The sequence below is a fragment of the Salvelinus sp. IW2-2015 genome, linkage group LG13, assembly GCF_002910315.2.
Source record: "Salvelinus sp. IW2-2015 linkage group LG13, ASM291031v2, whole genome shotgun sequence".
Classification (NCBI taxonomy): domain Eukaryota; kingdom Metazoa; phylum Chordata; class Actinopteri; order Salmoniformes; family Salmonidae; genus Salvelinus; species Salvelinus sp. IW2-2015.
The window spans coordinates 46,503,718-46,527,448 of NC_036853.1; the positions used below are offsets into that span (position 1 = coordinate 46,503,718).

At 44.8% G+C, this 23,731-nt stretch overlaps 1 protein-coding gene across 5 annotated transcripts in view; it reads right to left on the reverse strand.

Moving 5' to 3' along the window:
- Positions 1-23,731, reverse strand: part of LOC111971606 (phospholipid-transporting ATPase ABCA1) — a 39,571-nt gene that overhangs the window by 8,873 nt on the left and 6,967 nt on the right. For 2 of the 5 annotated variants that reach the window (XM_070446363.1, XM_070446362.1), the window contains exons 5-34: positions 23,549-23,667; positions 19,017-19,138; positions 17,163-17,354; positions 15,433-15,522; positions 11,535-11,781; positions 11,065-11,204; positions 10,662-10,778; positions 9,092-9,286; positions 7,759-7,967; positions 7,334-7,510; positions 6,787-7,009; positions 6,449-6,670; positions 6,026-6,230; positions 5,696-5,803; positions 5,398-5,572; positions 4,890-5,021; positions 4,517-4,657; positions 4,270-4,406; positions 3,737-4,008; positions 3,383-3,455; positions 2,940-3,142; positions 2,723-2,780; positions 2,487-2,603; positions 1,951-2,099; positions 1,543-1,667; positions 1,179-1,265; positions 768-957; positions 558-652; positions 406-438; positions 160-265 (exon numbers count right to left, since the gene is read on the reverse strand). In XM_070446363.1, the coding sequence (XP_070302464.1) occupies positions 160-265; positions 406-438; positions 558-652; positions 768-957; positions 1,179-1,265; positions 1,543-1,667; positions 1,951-2,099; positions 2,487-2,603; positions 2,723-2,780; positions 2,940-3,142; positions 3,383-3,455; positions 3,737-4,008; positions 4,270-4,406; positions 4,517-4,657; positions 4,890-5,021; positions 5,398-5,572; positions 5,696-5,803; positions 6,026-6,230; positions 6,449-6,670; positions 6,787-7,009; positions 7,334-7,510; positions 7,759-7,967; positions 9,092-9,286; positions 10,662-10,778; positions 11,065-11,204; positions 11,535-11,781; positions 15,433-15,522; positions 17,163-17,354; positions 19,017-19,138; positions 23,549-23,667 (4,459 nt within the window). The remainder of the gene's footprint in view (positions 1-159; positions 266-405; positions 439-557; positions 653-767; positions 958-1,178; positions 1,266-1,542; positions 1,668-1,950; positions 2,100-2,486; positions 2,604-2,722; positions 2,781-2,939; positions 3,143-3,382; positions 3,456-3,736; positions 4,009-4,269; positions 4,407-4,516; positions 4,658-4,889; positions 5,022-5,397; positions 5,573-5,695; positions 5,804-6,025; positions 6,231-6,448; positions 6,671-6,786; positions 7,010-7,333; positions 7,511-7,758; positions 7,968-9,091; positions 9,287-10,661; positions 10,779-11,064; positions 11,205-11,534; positions 11,782-15,432; positions 15,523-17,162; positions 17,355-19,016; positions 19,139-23,548; positions 23,668-23,731) is intronic. The other 3 variants (XM_070446367.1, XM_070446365.1, XM_070446364.1) reach the window with 3 other exon arrangements.

Genomic DNA, 23,731 nt, shown 5'->3' on the forward strand with positions numbered 1-23,731 from the left:
TGAGTACACTCAATATGGCCGCCGTTACACACAAAACAGAACCTGGACTTGAACGTCCATTCTAGCCATTCTATTTCTATGTTGATAATACTGTACAGTACATTGGCATTGTTCCAGGGTAAGTATAGGGGATATTAAGTATGTAATGGTAAGGCTTACTCTTTCCAGGTGGAAGCGTCGTCTGATCTCAGAGATGGCCTGATCAATATCATCACCTGGTGGGAGGAGCTGAGTGTTCCTAGCGCCCAATGAGAATCCACCATATCTGCATAAAAAAAAAAKAAAKAWWTGCATATTATTGAATAATGTGGTACAGAACGTTCTCAGACCACTACTGATGCCTATGGCGCGTTCTAAAGACCTACAGTGTATTTAGCATTGAGAGATTGACGCCTGCCAGTTTACCTGAATTCATTGACCGAGATTTTGTTCTTCAAACTGTGAAAAGACACCYTGTACAGTATTAACATAATGTTCCACCTCCTTTTTCATTGAAATCAAATGGCGCATTAAAATGAACATCTACATTTGTAATAAAATAATACAATCAATTATACCTTTTCCCGATAATCTGAGCATAGGTTTTGACCAGGTAATCTGAGATATTTCTGCCAGTCAGATTTTGCAGGGTACCTTTGTCACTGATTTTCACCTGAAGAGAAAGAACGAGATTAAACTTTTGTGGATACTACATGATCTGCATTTCTCTGTGTGTGTGTGTTTTTGCGTGTGCGTGTGCGCGTGTGCGTTTTCTCATGTGTGTATACCTGTGGAGGAGGCAGACCACCAGCTCCCGCTGGGCATTCAGGTAGCATCTTCTTGCGTCCTTCACAGCTGCACTCACACAGAGGAGAGGGGTTTTCCATACTCCAGTTGCCATTCATAAAGATGTCCCTCACACTCTCCGGTACCTCAGGAGCGGCCCACTCATCATCCAACGTGTTGCAAGGAGCATGACTGTTGAGAGAGGTAGAGAGAGGTAGAGAGAGAGAGAGAGAGAGAGAGCGAGAGAGAGAGAGCGAGCGAGAGCGAGAGAGAGAGAGAGAGAGAGAAAGAGTTATAATCACTCTTCAAAGCGACAAGTATTTAACTATCAACTCTTTTACAACCAGTGAATATCGATACTGTAGTTTAGCCTCATTGTATTTGGTCAGTAGGGGGGGTGGGGTCAGACTTACGGTGAGTTACAGCGTGAACCAAAGCCATCATAGTTTGTCAGGGCACCCAACAGCTTGTTAGTGTCTGCATCCTCAGGGGCGTCGTTGCTGCGATGAGATAATATTGTACCATCGTCAAGGAAACAGACACGGCACTACTTCTTACAACCCAATGGGTGACCTTCATTGTATACGTTTATATAACATAATTTCTCTATGTAAGAAACACTATACTTTGGTTTTGAACTTTGATTTCCAGGCTTTCTAACCTCGGTTCAAATAACTGAGTGAATGCGAGAAGTATCTACATATTCAAAGATATATGAAAACAAATAAACATTCTGTTGGCACTAATATCGCTCCATAAAGTTAGCGTTGGTCGTACCTGATGAAGGTGAACTGTTCTTCGTACATGCCAGGCTCCAGCTCTAGACTGGGGTACTTTCCAAACGGAGGGACGATGAGACTGAAGACGAGGGCGATGCACACAAACACAGCAGGAAGCACGATCTGAAACCAACACAGGACAAGGCTCCGTTTACAACAGGAACTGATATTTGAAGTTGAAGATCTACTTCGCTACCAAATGAAGAGGTTCCAAGGTAAACACGGCAATTACCCACAATGCCAGRAYAAATATGGTATAAACTTGCGCAGTACAATAGATGCAGAGAGGTAAATGTACCTGCTGCACCATTGCTAGATCATGTAATGATGATGAATTAAAATGTAACACTTAACAACTTTGATCAACTTTGATTTTATTTGTAATGCCCTGATGAGTCCAGTTTACCTGAGCGAAGAAGCCTTTCCTGGAGCGCCGGGCATACAGGAAGCGTTTCCATATCAACGCCACAAACTGCTGTCTAATCAGACGCCAGCCTTTGACCTGGTACGAGCCTTTACCATCCGAGCCTCCCAGCCAGTCCGTCTCACGAGATTCTGGGGCAGGAAGAGGAGAAAGTGAATGAGCCTCAAGTGTTCGAGGGTTTCCACTAGTTACCACAGCCACAATGTCAAAATATCGCAAAAATGAATAAAATGTTTAATTTAAGGTTAGGGTTAGGCATAAGGTTTGTTTGTATGATTAAGGTTAGGGTTAGGTTTAAAATCAAATTTTAAGAAGATAAATTGTAGAAATAGTAGAAATAGGTAGTGTTACAAGGCTGTGGTAACTAGTGACGACCATGTTCAAGGGCAAAATGCACAGATATGATGCTTTAAAATMAGATGAGATCCTTTTAGTGAATTAACGGCGAAACGAAGAGCGCTTCATTCCAATGGAACGTGAGAGGAGTGAAGTGATGGTTCATGTCTAATAAATGGTACCTGGGTCACCTTCTGAGTCGTTGAAGTCGAAAGCGTCGTCCTCGGTGAAGGGTTTCAGACAGCTCTGGTGGTCTCCGAAWGCGTGTCTGCGGTGCCTACGAGCCGGGATGGTGCCATCTGAATGAAAGGCGACATAGAGAAGGTTGAGTCACGGAGTAATAATGAGTAACGGAACACTAATAAATGAAGTATTTMCTATAAWGGGGTTTCAATGGGGTAGTATGATAATGTCTCACCAGATTTGGGAAGTTCAGCAGCGTCCACTCCACTGTCCTCTGCTACTTTCAGGAAAATCTACAAAAATGTATTGTAAATATGTTTTTTTATAAAGGAACCAAAGTCAACATACATGCATCAAATAATCAACTGCCACAATACCTCATTTATAAGAATATAGCATGTAAATATCTGAAAAAAATTGTCAAATCCAACAGCTTGGTTTATTTGCCGTACCTCTTCCAGGGTGGTGTCTGAGATGCCGTAGCTGGAGATGCCGAGGTCAGACAGGCGGTCGTCGATCTCGTGGAAGAGTTCCACGAAGGCTCCGCCTTTGGCCGCCTTGTAYGGCAYAACGTAGGTGAGTTCATGGCCCAGGTCCTCAACCAGCCTGGCAGCGGGGACGTGCTTGAAGATCACATTGGAGATCATGGTTACGTCTGCGAGGAGGATAAGGATCAAAAGGATTATCGTCAGCGTCATTATCGTCAGCGTCATTATCGTCAGCGTCATTATCGTCAGCATCATAGTCATCATGTTATTGTTATCCAAAAAAGGATGAGTACCAAACGGTTTAAATGATCCTTTATTGTTCCTTTCTGATCAAATTGAAAACGGTACAATAAAACGACCCTTCTACAGGGATCAAGGTGTGCCCGTAAGGCATTTTTCTGACTTACCAATAGTGGTGGCTTCACTCTCAGGTTCACTACCCAGTCCAGCATCAGAGCTGCTCTCAGAAACACTGTCCCCCTGCAGAGAGAAAAACGACACTGGTTAGTCTAACTGAGGTAAAATTCTCTTTAGCATAAGGTGCATTTATATTTGTCTGGCACAGGGCGATTAACTTGGTTATTATGTGAATTAAAGATCAGAGCAGTCTAGCTGTGAGAAGAATTCAATTTCTGCCAATTCTCATAACTGTGATGTCTTTAAATCTACCTTTAAAAGTGAGTACCGTAGTTTATATGTGTCGGGAGGTGTCGGGATCTGGGGGATTTTCGTCCCTTCATCCCGGATGRATTTCAATCTACCTTTAGGACTGTGAGGGCCTGAGGTTGCGGCTGAGGGAGGCCCACCTTCTTGCTGTAGGAGACAGAGCTGCTGCTGGAGGAGTTCCTACAGGAGCTGAGGGTCAGGTCGAAGTCTCTCTTCACCAGGGTCAGGTAGTAGCCTGTCCCCAGCTGGGTCTTCAGGAACAGGGAGGAGCCCACGCAGCACAGCTTGCCGTGGGAGATGATGGCGATGCGGTCGCCCAAGATGTCCGCCTCGTCCATGTGGTGAGTTGAGAGGATGATGGTGCGGCCTGAGGGGGAGCGAGAGAGAGAGGGGGGGGGAGAGTGAGGGGGGGAGGGGGGAGGCGATTGAGGGGGGGGGGAGAACCAGGGGAGGGTGTTAAGAACCAAGAAGAGGACATTAGATTGGATACAAAGCTAGCCGTTAGCCTATTTACATAATCATTTGCCTGCTTCCATACACATTTGTTTCAGAGCAATTGTTTGCATAATGACAGTCTCACTCCTCCAACACAGGAGAAATAGTAAAAATTCTATGTACAGTTCGTTACCTGCACGATACTTCAGAAGCAGGTCCCAAATGCCCCGGCGTGCGTAGGGGTCGACTCCAGCAGTGGGTTCATCCAGGATCACGACCTTTGACCCTCCAACGAACGCCAACGCCACTGACAGTTTCCTCTGCATGCCCCTGAGACCAAAACAAACAGGGTCGATCAGCTTCAATTATTCTCAGCAATACTACTATTTTTAACAACAGCTGATATAGTTGTTATATCGACAGGAAGGAGAACCCCTTACCGGACAGCGTGTTTGCTACGACACTGGCGTTTGTGAGGCAGGCCGATGTCGTTGACGATCTGCTCCATCTCAGCCTTCACCTTCTCCTCAGACAGACCCTTCAGACGGGCATAGAACCAGATGTGCTCCTCCACCGTCAGCCTGGGACAGAGGAGGAGGAGGAGGAAGAGGAGGAAAAGGAGGAAGGTACGAGGGAAGAAAAAAACAGATACGGCCAGTCATAAACAAACAGCTACAATCGTATTATGCGAATCAACTTGAAAACTTGAGTTAGAACTACTAGTCATTTTGTTTTACTTGAACTAGTAAAGTACTAAAACTGTCAACCCCTGTGAGTATGTATAACAGTCATAGTACAGTAGCGATTACTTACATGCTGAAGAGAACGTTGTGCTGAGGGCAGACGCCCAGGTTCTGTCGGATGGCGCTGAGCTCCGAGCGGATGTCCTTGCCCAGGATGTAGGCGGTGCCAGAGGTGGGCGGGAACAGACCCGTCAGGATGGACCTATCAGAACACACAACCCTACCTGTCAATTAACACAATTTAACTCAACACAGTTTAGTTTCAAACATTTCCTATGTACACATATTGCATCGGACTGTTGTATTTTCAACGTGTCAAAATGTTTTAATTGTATCTGTCCCGACGTTAATAACGATCCAAACAAAAGATTGCCCTTACACACAAATTCATTTCAGCTGTTTAAAATGTCTAGATTGATAAAAGGTGTATAAACCCCATAAGCCGTCCTGCCACAGCTCTGTGAACCGTGGCACATTAAAGCATATGATTGGTCTAGTTATGTAAGGGATCGAGGGGATTGGATGCAGGTTTTAAAGAAACGCCCCTCAAGATTAAGCTCTTTGATCCTAGGCCTTACATGGTGGTGGTCTTGCCGGCTCCGTTGTGCCCCAGGAAGGAGGTGATCTGCCCCTCGTAGAAACCCAGGGTCAACCCGTCTACAGCCAGCTTGTTGCCATGGCTATATACCTTCACTAGGTTCTTGATGTAAACACCAGGCTCGATGTGAGACGGCTCCTCTTCGATGCACACAGCTGAGGACGAAACAAGACAAAATTAGCATCTGAAATATCTCAAATCAAAATCACCCCCCCCAAAAAAGTGTTAAATCCATTAAAGAAAAAGAGGTGTAAGCAGATTTTCTTGTTAAAATTTACCTTCTGCGTTTCCTTCCTTTCTTTCTTGCATATTCTTCACTTGTTTCTCTCCACACCAGTAGGACTTGGTGAAGGGGAAGTACCAGGGTCTGGGGATCCCATACTGGCCTAAAGGGGAATACCAGGCATCATACACGATGAGTACAAATACACACTCCTTTATGTACAATATAATATGACGTTTTATAATATGACATTTCTTTTCTGGTCTATTTTATTTGCCTAATAGCGTTGGTAGTCATAAGAAAATGTGTGTAGGTATGCTTGGGAACACATTCAAAAACAATACAGGTTCATCAAACGACATGGCTTCCTCTGGCTGCTGCTTACCAGGGAAGACAGCCTCGATGTACCAGGTCATGACCCCGTAGAGGAAGGAGTCAAACAGCATGAGACAGATGGAGGTGGTGAGGGAGTAGCTGTCCTCCTCCAAGGGGCTGGACAACAGGTTGGACCACTGGATTCCCACTCCCTGCTCCTCAAACAGGGCAAAGTACTCACAGCCGAACCCAAATGCCACCGGGGACAACAGGCTCTGGAGAAAGACGGGAGAATAYAACACAAGTTAGAAAAGAGGACTATGTTTATGACAAAGAACAAACAAAAAAGTGACAAAGTAGATTCGAACAGTCTTCAGGTCTCGTGCAAGGTAACTCGTCATCACGTGAGAGGGTTTCACAAACCCACCTCCACTACAAGCCCATTCCAACATTACCATGACAACAAAAGAGTGTATTAGCGATCTGAACTCACCACAATGACTTTAGCCCCGAAACCCACGTAGTCCTGCCAGGCCACACAGAGGACATAGGGCAGGTAGAGGGTGAAGTAGATGATTCCTCCGCAGGCCGCCGCCAGGTTGGCACGGGAGAAGATGGTACTGATGAGGAAGCACTGCATGATGGTTACCACAGCAAAGGAAGCCAGGAACAGGAAGACCACGCAAGGGTCGCTGTAGGGAAGCAGGTTCCCCATCTGATTGGACCAGAGGAGATGGATGAGATTATGAAACATGGTGAATTGTGTGTGTATGTGATTGCGTAAGGGTTCCGTGCATGTGTGCGTGTGTGTGTGTCTGCTTCCACACACACCTTGAGTATGACCACCAGCAGCGAGGCGGAGATGAGCAGGGGGATGAGGCTGCTGATGAACCAGCTGAGCCACAGGATYCCGTTGTCCAATCCCATGATRCTCATGGTCTCTTTGAGCCGCGCCTCCTTCTCATAGACCACGCCCTTGATGATGAGGGCCACAGAGTACATCCAGGCCAGGGTCATGAAGAGAGGCATGGAGCGACTCATCACCCGCAGGAACCTGGAGAGGAGGGAGCACAGAGAAATCCTGAAACGCTGAAAATGATTAAAGATACAGCGTACTTTCGCAGGCAGTGTTAACAACTAACAGGAGCTTGTAGCCTCATCTCTATGCTCAAAAATGTCTACTTTTCAGCATGACTCTCTGAGAAGGGGAAAAAAATAGCTTTGTTTTCTTGTGTGCTCTGCTATTCTGTGCTGTGCTATTCTGTGCTGTGTTATGCTATGCTGTGCTATGATATTGTGTTATTCACATATACACTATAATATTTCATCCTGGCTATAGAACAACAGCATGTCTCCAAGTCTCCGCAGCGCTACTTACATATCGTCTACGTAGCAGGGGTAAGGCATCTGTTGGATGTAGACTCCAGTCTTCTCCTTACTGCCCGTCACCGCCCTGACGATGCCCTGTTCTATAACGTCCTGCAGGTAGGAGAAACCACCCCAGATGTAGCGCAGGTCCTCAAAGGGGTCGGCCCGGGGACCAGGGTCCCAGTAACTACAGAGGGACCAGGATAGAAAGTTAGGAAGACGTGTTTATATACTCTATGTTCACGATTGGCTTCTAATACCTTATTACAACATACTGGACTCTTTCAATAACTAGAATAACTAAAAGCATAAAATACATTAGTCTACAGCAGGGGTTGGCAACCGGCGGCCCACGGGCCAAATACAACCTGCAGGCCAATTTGATTTGGCCAGCCAGAGTTGTCGTAGTAAACATTTTTATGAAATGGATCTTACCCGTCCTTGATCTTGTTGGTGCGCTCCACATTGTCGATGTCCATGCGGATCTTGTAGTTGACGTTACCCGGCAGGTCAGAACTGTTGCTACGGGCGATGTCCGGGAACACTATCCCAGCCCAGAACTTCTGGTTGTCTAGGAGACCCATGGATTTGTTGACCAGTCTTTCCTCATTGGCCACTGGCTCTAGTTTATCCAGGTTCACACACTGTGGAAGATTACAAGAAGGGTTGTCAGGCTTTTAACACACTGTGGWGGGTTGTCAGGCTAATAACTACTCACTTGATATCAAATGACTTGTACAAATAAATTACAATTTTGAATTAGTTTCTCATTTTGACAAATGCACATTGAAAAGCTTATTTAAATGGCCATTGGCCTTATTTCCAAGGAAGTGTCACGTGTGCTCCCTCTCCYGCCTCTAGGTCACCAGGCTGRTAGTTATGGCGCACTCCCYCCACCAGCGTTCTGTGCATCATGACACTCACCTGGACTCCATCACCTCCTTYATTACCTGCCCCTTATCTGTCACCTCCCTTTTGGTTTCTTCCCSAGTCGTRATTGTTTCTGTTTCATGTCGGCGCGCTGTTCGTGTTTCTTGTTTTGTTCATTTATTTATTAAGTGTATTCACTCCCTGAACTTGCGTCCCGACTCTCAGCGTACAGCGTTGCCGGAGGAAATGTGTTAAAGTAATAAGCTGCACTAATACCGTWTATAATGATTGTGTTATAGGAGCCACAAATACCCTTGCAAAACGCATAAAGCTATCAGCATGACTCTTAAAGGTTTTGGCCTCCAGCTTTTTGGGACTCACATACGTTGAAGGGACCAGCGTCACCAAGCCAAGGCCTATTTGGACACACTAAACTATTTTCAACCCGTACAGTATGTGCCATGTATAATTATCTGGAATGGAAAATCATTCGGTTGTCCAATTGCGTTTAATCTGGCATGGCAACAACAGTTACCCTTTCATTGGAGCCATTAAAATGGATCAGCATTTAGCTACAGAGAGCAGGGTTACGTAAGACACAGACAAACTGACCAAAGTCTAAACTGCATTGAATTGATTTGATTTACAAGGGCATGGTAAATGTGATGTTCACGGGAAACCTAAGSCTTAGAATTACCACTATCTATTGGTGCTCAGTGTTAACAGAAACGAACCAGGGGCTCATTCGTTATCTTACGTCCTTTACCTTGAACTGAGCTGACGGAATTAGATAGGAGTGTAGACTATAGAATGGGGCCAATTCCACCTACGGTATGTCATTCGCTTATTAGTGTCATCTAAGCGTATAACTGTCCTTGAGAACGGCGCACACACGCACCTCCATAAAGCGGGAGATGGTCTTGATAGCGTCGTCGGTCTCGTTGAACACCTCTCTCCAGGTGTAGGCCGATCCGGCGGGATGTTTGTCCTCCGCAGTCTTGGTCAGGAAGCGGGACACGTCCTCCGCCTTCCACTCTGTGCCAGCCAGACGGTCGTTAAAGAAGCGGGCGCTGGCGTTGTTCTGAAGCAGTGTCTAAACAGGAATAAGGTAACAGACGGATAGAGATTCAGATATAGACGCTGTGTTGGTTGCCTATAGTTGTTTGTGTAGTTTGGAGCTCTCTCATAAGCATTTCCACCAGTTCAAAGAAAATAAATGGTCTGAACTGTACATTTTGACGGTTTGTTTTTTGTTTCCCTCAAATCATTCATCCATCCTATCCATTAGCCTGTATCTATTACCAGGGGTCTCCTATCAATAGCACTCACACCACAAAGTACTATGTAATGATAAGTCAATTACAAGCCATTGTGGTTAATGGCCACATTAGCTGTAAGCCACTAAAAATACCACAAAATGAATTGCTATGGAGAAAATGCCTCTGGGAGTTCATTTTTGTCATATATTTTCYACCACTGTGTGGCAGTATTGGACCGGTGATATACATTACTGGTAGGACCATGGCCTTTCTCATAGCATGAGGAGGAGCCATGTTAGGTGGCAACCTCTGTAAGAAATGGAAAGATCCTATCACCTACGGTTACCTTAAATTAACATGAATCAAATAATGTAATTTCATCGTTGTTTGTCCCTTTCCTTTCAACTGCATGTCAGATTCTCAAGACGATAAACCTGCTGTGTGTACACTGAAAACACTGTCCCRTCTTTTCTAACCCCTTTCAAAAAAATATTACAGTTTTGAAACTGRGGTAAAAGTGCAGTAACTGCAGTCYGCTGTGGTATTTCGGACACAGTAATTGCAGAATATATTTTACCGCAAAATTACTGCAGTAAACATTTATTTCTATTTTTGACGCAGTYTTTGCAGTTATACTMCAGTTATACTGCACTCTGACTGTAATATTGTTTTCCGTTAGGGACACCGTAGACCARGTTAGTTACGGTGATTGAAATCTTTAACAACATCTTGTCAATAAATAATAATAAACCACACAGCAAATGATGTATTGCTTGGACTGTCTGGGGGTTATTTCACTACAAATACTTTTCCCACCTTCCTAGCTCTGACTTTGCTGATAGCTACTTTGTTGAGGAAAAATTGACTTACTATGACTGAGATATGTGGTCGTCCTACCTAGCTATCTTAAGATGAATGCACTAACTGTAAGTGGCTCTGGATTAGACCGTCTGCTAAATGACTCAAACGTCAATGTAAAAGATCTTCCCCAACAGTCTTCTTTTAGGCTAATAGGAACCATGATAACATTAGCAGCCTCAAACCCTATCGACACCAAACCTATGCGTGGAACCATATGTTGTTCTCTGTTTTCTGTGTTCTTCTACAGTGCCCGATACTGTTGGTATCATGACAACCGATCTGTAGCTACTGTATACTGTAGGTAGAACTGTAAATACCATGAGATCAGATGAGAGAGTAGAAACTCACCCGAACCAGGTCCATCTCCTCACTGCTCTCCATGAAGGTCCAGACTTTAGGCCTCATCTCCTCCCACATCCCACCCAGGTCCCTCAGGATACCCAGCTCCTGGAACGTCTTGTTCATCGGGGGGGGGGGGGGGGGGGGGGGGGAGAAAGAGAGAGAGAGAGAGATTGGAGAGAAAGAGAGAGATAGGAGAGGAAGATAGATAAGAGGGGAGAAAGAGAGAGTCGAGAAAGAGGGAGAGAGATCAGAGAGAGAGTTATAGGAGAGAGAGAAAGAGAGAACGGAGAGAGAGCGAGAGAGAACGGAGAGAGATGGTTAAAATGGCTGCCTGGCCTCGATGCTGAGTTAGTGTAGAAACATTTATATGTAGGTTCCTTTGGTGTTCCTTCAGTTAAGAGTCTCTCACCTCGTGTATGATCCTCTGTGTGGCGGGAGTGTCGGGGGTGTAGAGGATCTTTCCCATGAGGAGAGGCTTCAGGGCCCTCCATATCATCCTGGAGATGGGGCTAGCTTCCAYACTCCTCATCATGCTGTTACAGTACGGAGCTGAGGGGCGGAGGACAGACGGACACAAGTTAGTATCACACCACCGTAGGGAGAGCATTCCGTAGCCTATACACTTTGAAGAGGGTTACTGTGGCTATCTCTGTTATAACACCAGGGAGGAATACACTGGTGTCCATACATCCTGTATCCCCCCCCGCAAACTGTTAAAAGCTGTACCAAAAATTACAAACTGAAATTGCATCTGATTGAAGTGCGTGGAGACTCCGTTTTTTTACTCTAACATTACGAACAAATTGATCCACGTTTGATATAAGTAAAAACTATGAATTTATGTAAAAGTTCAGATCAGGGACTTGACCAAGGACTCACTTGAGGTGTTGTCGTAGGCGGACACGGGTTCGTCGTCGCTGCCGTTGCCGCCATGGTTACCGAACAGGGCCTTGTAGTTGTTGTCCTCGTACCAGTTGAGGGACTTGATCTTCAGTCCGCCGCCCTCGGGGTGGCCACAGACGATACGGGACACGGCCTGGTACATGTGGCTGGGGGAGCCTGTGGCGTTGGCCGTCAGGTAATGGATCTCGTTACGCATCTCCTTCCAACTCTTCATACTGGCCAGCTAGGGGAAGAGGAGTGGAATGTGTACATTTAAGACACTATAGAATACATCTTATGAATCGTATTATTTAGTTTTTTTTATTTGATGCATTTGTCTGGTACRGATTTATTAGAATTTTTACTCTTGTATTTGTGTATTGTGTTCTATTGTGTTTTGTGTATGCGTAAATTAAAGTATTTTCAGAGTACAGTAATATGTGTCAAGTCAACACATAATTACAKCATGTGCCGAAGACATGTTGAGACATGTTTACACCAACATTCAGACATGTTCTAGAACTGATGTACTGTGTGAGTTCAGAGAGTTAATGAAAGCTATTCCAGATAGGAGCCTTTGGCTGCAACGGGCCCTAGTCAAAAGTAGTGCACTATAWAGGGAATAGGGTGCCATTTGGGAAACAGACTTTGTTAGACTTAAGGTGAAAAACACTTGTCCTAACTGCCTGCCAACAGCCTGGGACAAATACAGCAACTGTTCTTGTCACACTCACTCAAATTGCATGGTAGCCTGAAAACGTTGAAAACATGTGGCTTGTGTGGTCTATTGCGCAATCCCCCGCCCATATTTTCAATAAAGGATTTTTAAAAACATTTTAAATACTCACATCCTTATTCTCCTCAAGTCCTCACTACTTCTGAGAATTCTGTGTCCGGTAATAAATTAGAATAGCAATGYGTTCACTGTGCACTCTAGGTCAGAAATGCTGAAAATCCACAAACATTTAAGACCCTAAAAAACCTTGAATAACTTCTATGAGAGTTTGACTTTTTGTTGTTGTRGTTGTGTGGACCCATCACACCTTTTTGCTGATCTGAATTCCCAGGTTTTATGCACCAACCAAACTTCTGGGAGAGRGTGATGGTCCCCTTTTAATTGAGTCTATTTAGCAAATCTGCTTCTTTAGGTGTGAAAGTGACGTTACGAAAACCAGGCCGACCTGTGTGCTTGAGAGTGAGAKAGGCCCTGTGCGTGTGTGCYCGWGTATCAGTGTTTGCACAATGGAGACAAAGAAAAATGTCCGAGAGTAACCGAAGAAAGGAAACACAGTGGACTCACCGCACAAGTGGCTGGTTATCTTAGAAAAACACTTTGAAGACGGTGGACGGAYCTAAAATTAACGCACCTATGCATAACAAGGTCTTTTGTCATTTGAGATGGAGAATAGAATAGGTAGGTCAGTAATTATATCCCAACYKYGCATCTTTCTGGAACTATAAATATATATTGGTTTTATTATCTAACCTTGTTGCATAATATCTTGTGATACGTGATGAAATGAAACAGACCGGATATTGTTGCATAGTTCTAGTAATTTTCTTCCACAAGGAGACGACTTGAGACCCTCCGACACTTAACATATCTTCATTGACACTGACCCTTTAATTAACAACCCTAGTTTTCCTAGAGCTGCCCTTTTTGACAAAGATGACAACACATTCTAAGCATTTAGAATGTTGTCATCGTTTAGAATGGTGTAATCATTTAGAATTTTGTCATCGTTTAGAATGGTGTAATCATTTAGAATGTTGTCATCGTTTAGAATGGTGTAATCATTTAGAATGGTGTCATCAGTTAGAATGCCGTGATCATTTACAGTCAAGTTTCTCATAACAAAGACAAAGAAATTCCAGCAAACTCCGAGATCCGCCCTCAGTGTTCTGTGGTTGCAGCTGATTTCGGCAGCCGCCTCAGCAAGTCACATGCTTCCTCAGCTCCAAAAACACACAAAGATAGAACAGGGCAGCCAGTGGGAGGACGAGAGGAAGAGATGGGAGGAAGGTTTTTTCTCCACTCCACCTCAAGTAGAGCTCTCCGTATACAGTGAGAACGGTGACAGAGCCTCTCTCTCTCTTTCTGTCTGTGCCTGTCTCTCTGCCTCACGCCCCGCGGGCCAGACATATAGCATGCAAACAGGCCGAGTCATTTGAGGAAGGCTGCGTCTGTTCCAACACCTCGTGCCTCCAGCCTGAAGAGAGGTTACTAGAGMTTATGTCTCTGAGCCGAGACAGCTCAGTTAGCTACGAGGCTAACTAAYCCTCTTCCCTCTCACACCAGGGAACAAAAGCAGCTAACYGCAAAAAGCTGTGGTTGAGGTTAAATAAAGGTGGYAAAAGTGTATTTTTCTGTTTTTGAGACATTCATACCGGTAGCTTCTCTTGCCTTGTAACATTGCTGCTTGTTTGACTTGTTGAGTAGGGAGGGGATCATTCCATCATTCTTTTAAGGGACTTATCTTTGTCCATGGATTTCCTCTGATGACACATACAGTATGCCAGATGGATATACAGGGACATACAGTTCTGCCAGAGAGTGTATGCTAAACACATCAGTGGGAACGACCTCTTTTTCCCACAGCTGACGGCTTCCTTATGTTCCGCCAACTCAGCAGTACTGTGGCTGGAGAGAGGGGAGGTGGTAGGGAGAGAGGGGGAAAGGGGGAGGTGGAAGGAGGAGAGATTGAGAAGGGGTGGGGGGACAGGGAGCTGAGAGTCTCGTGACAAGGTGATCTATTGTAGTCTTTTCCCCTAGTACAGCCTGCTAAGTCTCTCAGCGTTTCCCAGCCATGTATTGTATTCGACATTCCTTTAATTTTTGTACTTTTATGTCTTTGTACTTTTTACCCCTTTTTCTCCACAATTGGTAGTTACAGTCTTGTCCCATCGCTGCAACTCCCGTACGGACTCTGGAGAGGCGAAGGTCGAGAGCCATTCGTCCTCCGAAACACSAACCACCCAAGCCTCACTGCTTCTTGACACACTGCTCGCTTAACCTGGAAGCCACCCGCACCAATAAGTCAGAGGAAACACGTACAACTGGTGACCGTGTCAGCGTGCACTGCGCCCGGCCCGCCACAAGGAGTCGCTAGAGTGCGATGGGACAAGGAAATCCCGGCCGGCCAAACCCTCCCCTAAACCGGACGYCGCTGGGCCAATTGTGCGTTGCCTCATGGGTCTCCCGGGCGCGGCCGGCAGTGATTGAACCCGGATCTGTAGTGACGGCTCAGGCACTGCAWTGCAGTGCCTTAGACCGCTGCGCCACTCGGGAGGCCCCATAGTGGACATTTCTTTATGTAGCTAGCACAGATTTGGTTACTCCAGAACTGGGTCTGATATGTTGGGGGCAGTTAGCTATGTTGACAGTGCAGATGCCACGGAGGGATAGCGTTGCGGTTTGGCCATGTCCTGACCTGGACTGCTACCAACTGGACTGATGACACTAAACAGTCGATTTGTTGTGAAAGACTAACCTTGTGTACAAAATTGCAGGGTTACAGCCATTTGAGATGGCCATTTTGTGAGGGCCAGAGCATCAAGCTAGCTTGTTTATTATTGAGGGGACAGATGGGTTTTGTTTGCACATTGCGGTCCAGAGATGTGTAGCGGAAGGACCTGTTTTTGTCAGACCACTGCTACAACTGATGGCTATCTTAGTGGTTGCTTTCGGCCTACATTCAAATGAGTTCACTGATAAGGCAGGTTGATTCAAGGGTTGTTTAAGACTATCCAAAACAGATGCAGACCCAGAAATGTACGTTGAAACATACATGTTAGTGTGTGTGTGTGTCGTGTGTGTGTGCGTGTGTGTGTGTGTGTGTGTTGTGTGTGTGTGTGTGTGTGTGTGTCGTGGTTGTTTCTGACAGACAGCACCTACCTCTACAGCCAGCGCTCCCAAGCTCTCTAGCAGACCGTCGGTTGCCGCGGATACCTTCTGGACGACCTCAGGGTCGGACTTCACATCCTTCTGTTGTGGGTGAGGAGGAWGAGGGAGAAAGGGGAGAGAGGGGYAMGGGGGGATAAAAGACATGAGAACAAACACTCTCCAGGGACACTTCAGAGAGGGGTTCCTGTTCAACCTCATCTGTTATTGACTGTCACAAGAGGGCCMCTGAAATGTGAGCTGCTGCACTCTCACAGCTGACCCCAGACCTGTACTTAGTGGCTAAGGTGCATCTGAAATGTAACCGTATTCCTTATATATTGCACTACATAGTGAAAAGAGTGCCATTTCAGACGCACCTTAGCCACTAAGTACAGGTCTGGGGTCAGCTTTCCTTATAGGTCCAATATTGCTGCGTTCCATTGTCCATATTAGTGTACCACTTAGAACGCAAGCCTAATGCAAGGCTTAATTTTATGTGTAGTTGTATGATGTGGATATTGGATCAGGGCCTATATCAGTACTCAAGAGAAGTCGGTTACTTTATACTAGTCTAATATCCCTGATCTATTTTGTTAGGGAGGGAAACCTATTGGTCTTTTTTAGAACAAATAGTATCACCATAACACCGGTTTGAAATTACGGCTGATTCAGCAGTATGATATTTCGACAAATATTTACAACATTTTCTCCCGTGTTAGTTGACCATTGCGACAGCATTTTCATTGGCAGACTGTTCTGTASACTTTGGCACCTTCCAAAAGCTTGTCCCAACACCGGACTGAGAGTTCTGACTTAGCTAACAAAACTGGGTCAGCTAAAATGGATCACTCCTCTATTTGCATCCAAGTGTGACGGTTATCTGAGGTGTACAGTGATTCTATTCACTGAGTCCTATTATTGTTGAAATTAACACACTGTATTTTCCTGTGTGTCTGTGTGTCTGTGTGTCTGTGTGTCTGTGTGTCTGTCTGTCTGTCTGTCTGTCTGTCTGTCTGTCTGTCTGTCTGTCTGTCTGTCTGTCTGTCTGTCTGTCTGTCTGTCTGTCTGTCTGTGTGTCTGTGTGTCTGTGTGTCTGTCAAAAGTCTATATTCAGACATCTGCCAGAGCAGGGTTCACGGCCTCTCCAACTCCCATTACGAGAAAGAGACAAGGGACGCATTCATTGTCAAGCTAATGTTTTGTGACAGGAACAGGACTTATGTTCTTATGAAATAAGAACAGAAATCTTGTACAGAAATATGGATTGATAATTCCTGACCCTAAATGGTAATCATGTCAGGGAACATGATGTTCTCTTTATCAGAAGAAAGAAGGCTTGGTGTCAGCAGGCTACATTATCCCGCCATAAAGTGTGCTTTGTGTAAAAGTGAGTGCAAAGGGAAAAGCCTATTCAGTTTGTCTGACTGACCAATAGTGTAATAATACATTCATTGAACAAATGAAGATTTGCTAGGCCTATGGAATTGTGTTATTAGGTGTTCACTGTTAAAGCCCCCAGTGTTAAAGTGTTCAGTGTTAAAGCCCCCAGTGTTAAAGTGTTCAGTGTTAAAGTTTTCACTGTTAAAGCCCCCAGTGTTAAAGTATTCACTGTTAAAGCCCCCAGTGTTAAAGTATTCACTGTTAAAGCCCTCAGTGTTAAAGTGTTCAGTGTTAAAGCCCCCAGTGTTAAAGTGTTCCGTGTTAAGTTTTTAAAAAGTGTTAGTATTTTAAGTGTTTCTTACCCGTATGGGTTTTAGGAAGTCCAGGTTGGACAGGAAGTGGTCCTGGGCCTTGTTCAGCCAATCAGGGGAGGCCTTGCAGATGATGTCTTGAGTGAGCCGTGACACATTATTGTCGGAGATGGTCACAAACTCCTCCAGAGAAGTGGTGTTACACATATCTCTAAGATGGACGCCGAAACCTCCAATCAGGACCTGGTAGATAACATGAAATGATATTTCYGGGATCAAGTTCTCGCAGTCGAGAAACAAACAAAAAAAATGTGTTGCGGGGATGTCGGGGAGAATTGTGATTTCATGTTTTAACTGTAACAACTTTCACYATGAATGCCTAGTCAGGAATGATTTTGCAAATATGRTTTGYATCATATATKATCACAGGAAAGCTGTTGTTATATCTCTAGGGCAGCGTTTCCCAAAACTCAGTCCTGGTGACACGTTTAGTTTCTTTCCTTAGCGCTACACAGCTGATCCAAATAATGAACTCATCATCAAGCTTTGATTATTTGAATCAGCTGTGTAGCGCTAGGGCAAAAACCAAAACGTGCTCCAGAGGCATTACCAAATGTTCCTATGACTCAACACAAACAAAGATGTTTGGGGAACGTTATTTCTAACRTATCAGAACCACTCTGGAAACCCAATTCTTTAAAATTCTATTCCAGGAAACTATTTGCTTGCAGAATGACCCATAAAAAAAATCTAATTTCATAATTCTACATTTCCACATGGTCATAGCTATCTCACAACATGGTCAACAACTTAACATATGAAAAATGTGCACTGTGCAGCTTTTCAGTCATGCATGGGAGAGACTTGTTTTTTCCACTTAGGGAGGCATAGCTCGAAGGTCCCACCGGTCTGAGGCGCATACAGTGCACATGTGTCCAGACTGGCTGACTGAGGGAGGGAGGCAGAGGAAGGGAGGGAGGCAGAGGAAGGGAGGGAGGCAGAGGGAAGCTGCTGCGGTGAATAACAATGTGTCCTGTATTACCACATCCAAGCTGGGATGAACTAGATGATAGCCTGGCTGAGACAGCTTCAGGACATTCTTTCTGTGTAACTGTAGAGTAGAGTGGAGGAGTAATGAGTTGACTCCCTTAATGACCTTGACCCTCAGCATCACAGGTTACTTTTGAACCTGGGACAAACTGTTAGATAACTGCACTACTAGGTACCTATGGGTATTAAGGGCTACACTGTTTTTTTGGTGTGGATAATACTGCCAAATTCTTTACCATACCAAATATCCCTTTCGCAAATTGATTTCCTTGATACATTTCTTCTTCTGATATGAAGAAAAAAAATGTATSTCAACAGAAAGCCGGACTAAAATCCCCTGAACATTTCTACAATGTACTGTAGGACCATCCCGGACTATCTGTGGAAAAAGGCCAGAGAGAGAGGGGGCTGATGGGTTATAAAACATCCCCAGGGGTGGGTGGTGATACGGTTAATAGATCCACCGCGTGTGAGTGAGCCCCTCTCTGCACATGCTCACTGTGWGGCAGACAGAAGATGGAGGAGAGACGGAGGGCGGAGCTAAATCATGTGACTACTGCCCTCCAACTACAGACAGTGATGAATTCTGCTGAAACTGAGCTGAATTATTTTCCCTGAGAAAGAGGATGATATGAGCCAAAGACTTGGTTCTCTCCGCAACACCACCCCCCCTTATGATTTCATAACAGGGCGTTACAAGTGTAGCCGTCTCACGTTATATATATAGTTACAGCGTGTCAAATACCAGCAAACCAAGGTCATGGCATGTATGACTACCTTTAAAAAAGTACTCGATGTGGTGACAAACAGAAMGAGAAGCCTTCTCTTTTCTCTTCACACAGTGAATATGTTTACCTTCTCTAGGTTYAGGTCAGCCTCTACAATCTGCTGGACGGCATGATGGGATAGGGAGGCGTTGCGATGCAGGAACGACGATAAGGTCTCCTTATCGCGGAGAAAGTCCTTCAGCTTGAAACCTGGAATGGGATGATGGAATGCACATTCAACAGACTGACTAGGAACACCGTGCTGCATAATTAGAAACAGATCTATTTAAAAGACAGAAATATGTTTTTATGGATACAATTGTGATTTCGCATCGAAACTCATCGTCTTGAATAAAGAAATGATAGTCTATTATCTGGGGAAACTCCAAATACACAGGGTTCTTTGGTTGAAAACTGTAAAGTCCTCAATAATATGGTATAGTATAAATATTATACTAATACACTGGCATGGACAGAGAGATATCATGGACCCAGTTTACCCTGCTCAGGGGACTATTGTGTTCACTGGGTCAGAACATTCCAGAGAAGTCATCTCCGCTTAAAAAKCAGTTGAAGTCAGCTCAGCACTCTGCTGCTTGGCACTCKGCAGCCGGGGTTACTCTAGGGCGTTCCACTTTGGCCCAAATACTGGGCTAGAGTTCTGGGCTCCTCACTTTTCACTCTGCCCCATCCCTCCCTGCCCAGCTTGAATTGGAAATCTCCTTACTTAAACATTAGCATCTCTGTGTTTGTGTTGCGTTAGTTAGCACAGTGACAAGAGTAGCTGCCGGATACATGGTAAAGTAGGAACATTTCCCCTTGGAGGGAGGAAGGGGGGTTACTAGAAGGTAGTTTCACCCCTAACTAGGGCCAAGGAGTTTTTCCTGGTCAGAACCCTAACCCTATTCCTYACCCTATACTTTTTGAAGAAAACTTATACCTACAACTTTGTCTGTCCCTGTAGGAGAACCCTTTTGGGTTCCAGGTAAAACTCAACTGGTAACACGATCTAGACAGGAAACACTTAGCTGCCCCAGAGGCTCCTGGGAGCAGGTCAGGGGGGACGTAGTGTGTGTTGAAGAGACATCCCCACAGCATAGAGACCACTCCAGAGCATAGAGACGACCCCAGAGCATAGAGACGACCCCAGAGCAAATAACCAAGGAGTGGTCATGAGCTCTAATCATCCTGACTTCAGGAAACAAGAGACTGGAGATGTGCCTTAACAACAGTACTGAGTGAGAGTACTGCCATGAAAGACCAGCGGGATAGCCCCTAAAGGTACTGTCTGTCTGCACTTGGCCCCTAACTACTGAGAGTACCGCCATACAATAAAGAGGGATAGCCCTGCACGTGGCTTAGGTGGTGACTATGCTGTGTCTCTGACCTACCAAAACAATAACAAGTAGGCTACAACAATACGAGGCAGACTGGCATCCAGGCTTGTCACTACTTGCCCTAGCTTCTGGTGAGTAATACTTGATAGACCTGAGGAGACTGATGATTCACCTGTTCCCAAACCTCACTGACTCAACAAATAACCTACAATCAGACAAACAAAATGGCTGCCTTTACCAAGTATGACAAATGACAGTTGGCTACAGATAATTTCAGGTTGATTGAAGAAGTGGAACAAACTTACTGCACTATACCGGGAATAGGATTCCATTTTGGACACAGAAGACGACTGTCCTGACTGACAGTCTAATAACCTGAGAGAAAGAAGCTGCCTGTGGTGTTATTCAACAGAACCAAAACGGGAAATGAGAGTCTGACTGATCTGGAACTTGACCGACCGACAGGGGGAAAAGGACAAAGAATGTGGGACACTAGGCAAGCCAGACCTCTTTGAGYAGGAGAATTGTGCGTGCGTGCATCTGCGCGTCAGTGTGAAGAGAATAGTTTAGCGACCTTCGAAAGAACAAACGACCCACCTAGGAAGCCTGTCAGTCAGTCTGGCTGACACATCAACCTATTACATTAAAGSTAGTTTTTGCTACAAACCCAAAAAGAGAAATGCAGGCAGCAGTCTAACGATGTCTAGCATATAAAACATACAGCGAGAGAAGAGAAAAGTGTGTGGATTTCGTGAGATTATGGAGAAGTGGATATGTTTCATGAATAAGATTAAAGTGCTTCTGTTGTGACACGAGGCACTAATTCTAACAACAACATGAACTTTCTCCCCTTTGACATAACGGCACTTCACTGTAAGGCTTCATATAGGGGAAGGATTTTACAGAGGGTCAATGCAGAGCTGTGATCTGCTCCGAGACTCCTTTTGAACACTGACGTAACCAATTTTAACACTGGTTGCTTTTCAAGTCTTGATATTAGAACACTGGTATTTTTAACACTGACACCTTTCTCCACGTTTGGCCAGAKTGTTCACGTGACTCGTTTTAATTTGCATACAACATAATTATGCTGGAAGGAGCTGTTACGCAATAGTGTTGACACGGTCTTCGTGACCTGAATATCTRAGGTAATATCTTAACTGTGCTCGAGTCCTCTGGAAGGAAGCCTAGGTGGGAAGTGATACTGCAAGAGTAGATAGACGATAAATGCATGTTGGAATGGAAATGTGAAATACTTTTTCACACCTTTTCTCTATCCAGACCAAAGTGGGGTCAGTGTTTTGAAGCGATTCATCTTGTAGTGGTAGGCCTATGTTAATCTCTGAACTACTCTTTGGTTAGATATAGAATCGTGATAGTATGGTTACCACAGACACAGTTCATTTATGCTCCTTTATGTAATAATGAATGACATTTGTTATCTTTAAAATGCGTCAGCTTGATGGTTTAACAGCGGTGTTAGCGTTAACCTTGACGACGTGCCATGAGGCTCATCCAGCAGTTGATATTACATAATAAGCCAATTCAACCAAAAAAGTCAATTAATAGTCCATGTCAGTTGTACGTTGAAATATGACATTGGTATAATGTTAATTCAACGCGTTCTGCCCGGTGGGTAGGTAATATGTATGGCAGATATGTAGGTGTGTGGGGACTGGGACACCTCAAGACTCATGCAAGGGAAAGATACTATCATTAACCTGATATCCTCGAAGACCTTTCCCCCTCTTCCTGGGCCAAGGTCATGACATCCCCATGTACCTTCCACTCTGAAAATGGCCGCTCAGCAAGAGCCAAAAGCGAACATACGGTACCCATTAAATCTGTGGAGCAGTGTGCAGGAGTTTCTTTTCAAATGGTATGCAGTTTTATCATGCTGTTAATACGATTACTTATTCACCATCTAAAATGAGATGGACAGGAACGTGAGGGGAGACTAGAGCACATAATGATCCTCAAACAGGATGCAGACACATTCCAAGCCCAGGGTTGGTCCAGTTCAGACACAGACACAGCAGTCAAAACATCAAAGGGCCACTTTGTTTAAATCTGTATCCTGTTGTGATGGGTGGGGTCCAGGGAGGTCTTCCTGCCATTTAAAGAGATAGAACAGGACAGGACATGGGCGCTCCCCCCCCCCCCCCCCCCCCCCCCCCCCCCCCAGCAACCTCCCCACCCCAGGACTGGCATGGACTGATTACACCAGTGCTATGCCAACCATAGAAATCTAATTACTAGAAGGGACAAAGCCTGGTCCCATATTTGTTTGTGCCGTCAAGCCAACTCCCAGCAGATCGGGGACCAGGCTAACAAAGCCCCTCAGACCACCGCGTTGTTTGACTGGATCACTCATGGGTACACTGAATCATAGAACATTGACTGGAATGAGAACGTCCATTCTAGTAATTCTATTTCTACGCTGCCAACCTGCACCCATTGCCCTCCATTATGAGCCAAAAGGCCCCATTCTGATTAGGAGCTGTATGGTCCCCAGTAATCTGCTTTTCTTCGCATTAGGAATTTGGGTTTTCATGGAGGCCATTAAAATCTAAGCATGCCATTTGCTCTGAACTCTCTGCACCGTATGGCCCCAGGAAAACGAGGACTGAAACCGCCAAACAAGTCTCAAGTTCAGTACTATGTGCTTCAAGTGTACAGCGTGTGTCCTACATCTATAGCTATAAGGCATGTACAGATAGGTGATCATACCTACCTACTGAAAAACCAGGCTAACCAAACCCAGATCAGTATGCGTGCAATAAGTCTATGGCTCAGGGCCTATATATGCAGGTGGATACAGGCTTCGGATCAGATTCAGTAACATCAATGTCCACGCAGAAACATACATAAAATGTGATGTCATGCAGTACTTTAAACAATACGTACAAATATATAAATCAGCGTAAATATATGGACAGGGCATCAATAAAAAAGTTTATCCATGTACATCCCACTGGGCACAGATGTCATTTCAACGTCTCGTTTTCATTTACATTTGGTTAAGTTGTCAACTAGCGAGAATTCAATGTGAAATCAACAAAAAATGTCACCATGTCTTTGAATTTAAGAAAAAAGACGAAATTCCTGCATGTTGATGACTTTTTGCAAATCCAATCAGTTTGCCACATTGATTCAATGTCATCGCATTCCATTTACTTTGTTGAAATGACATGGAAACAAAGTTGATTCAACCAGTTTTTGGCCCAGTCGGATGCATCTTTAAGTCTGTAGCTCAGAGTCTATGTAATGTGATCTGTCCTACCTGCCGTGTTGCTCTGTAGTTTCCTCAGAGCCCGCACCAGAACTTTGTAGCCCTCGAAGCTCTTGTCATTCTGGCTGTAGAGGAGGATCTTCTTGGCATCGATGAACAGGCGGGAGATTCTGTGTTTCATAGAGAGACGATTAGACGATGTGAGGAACAACGATGGTAAAACACACATGCTGA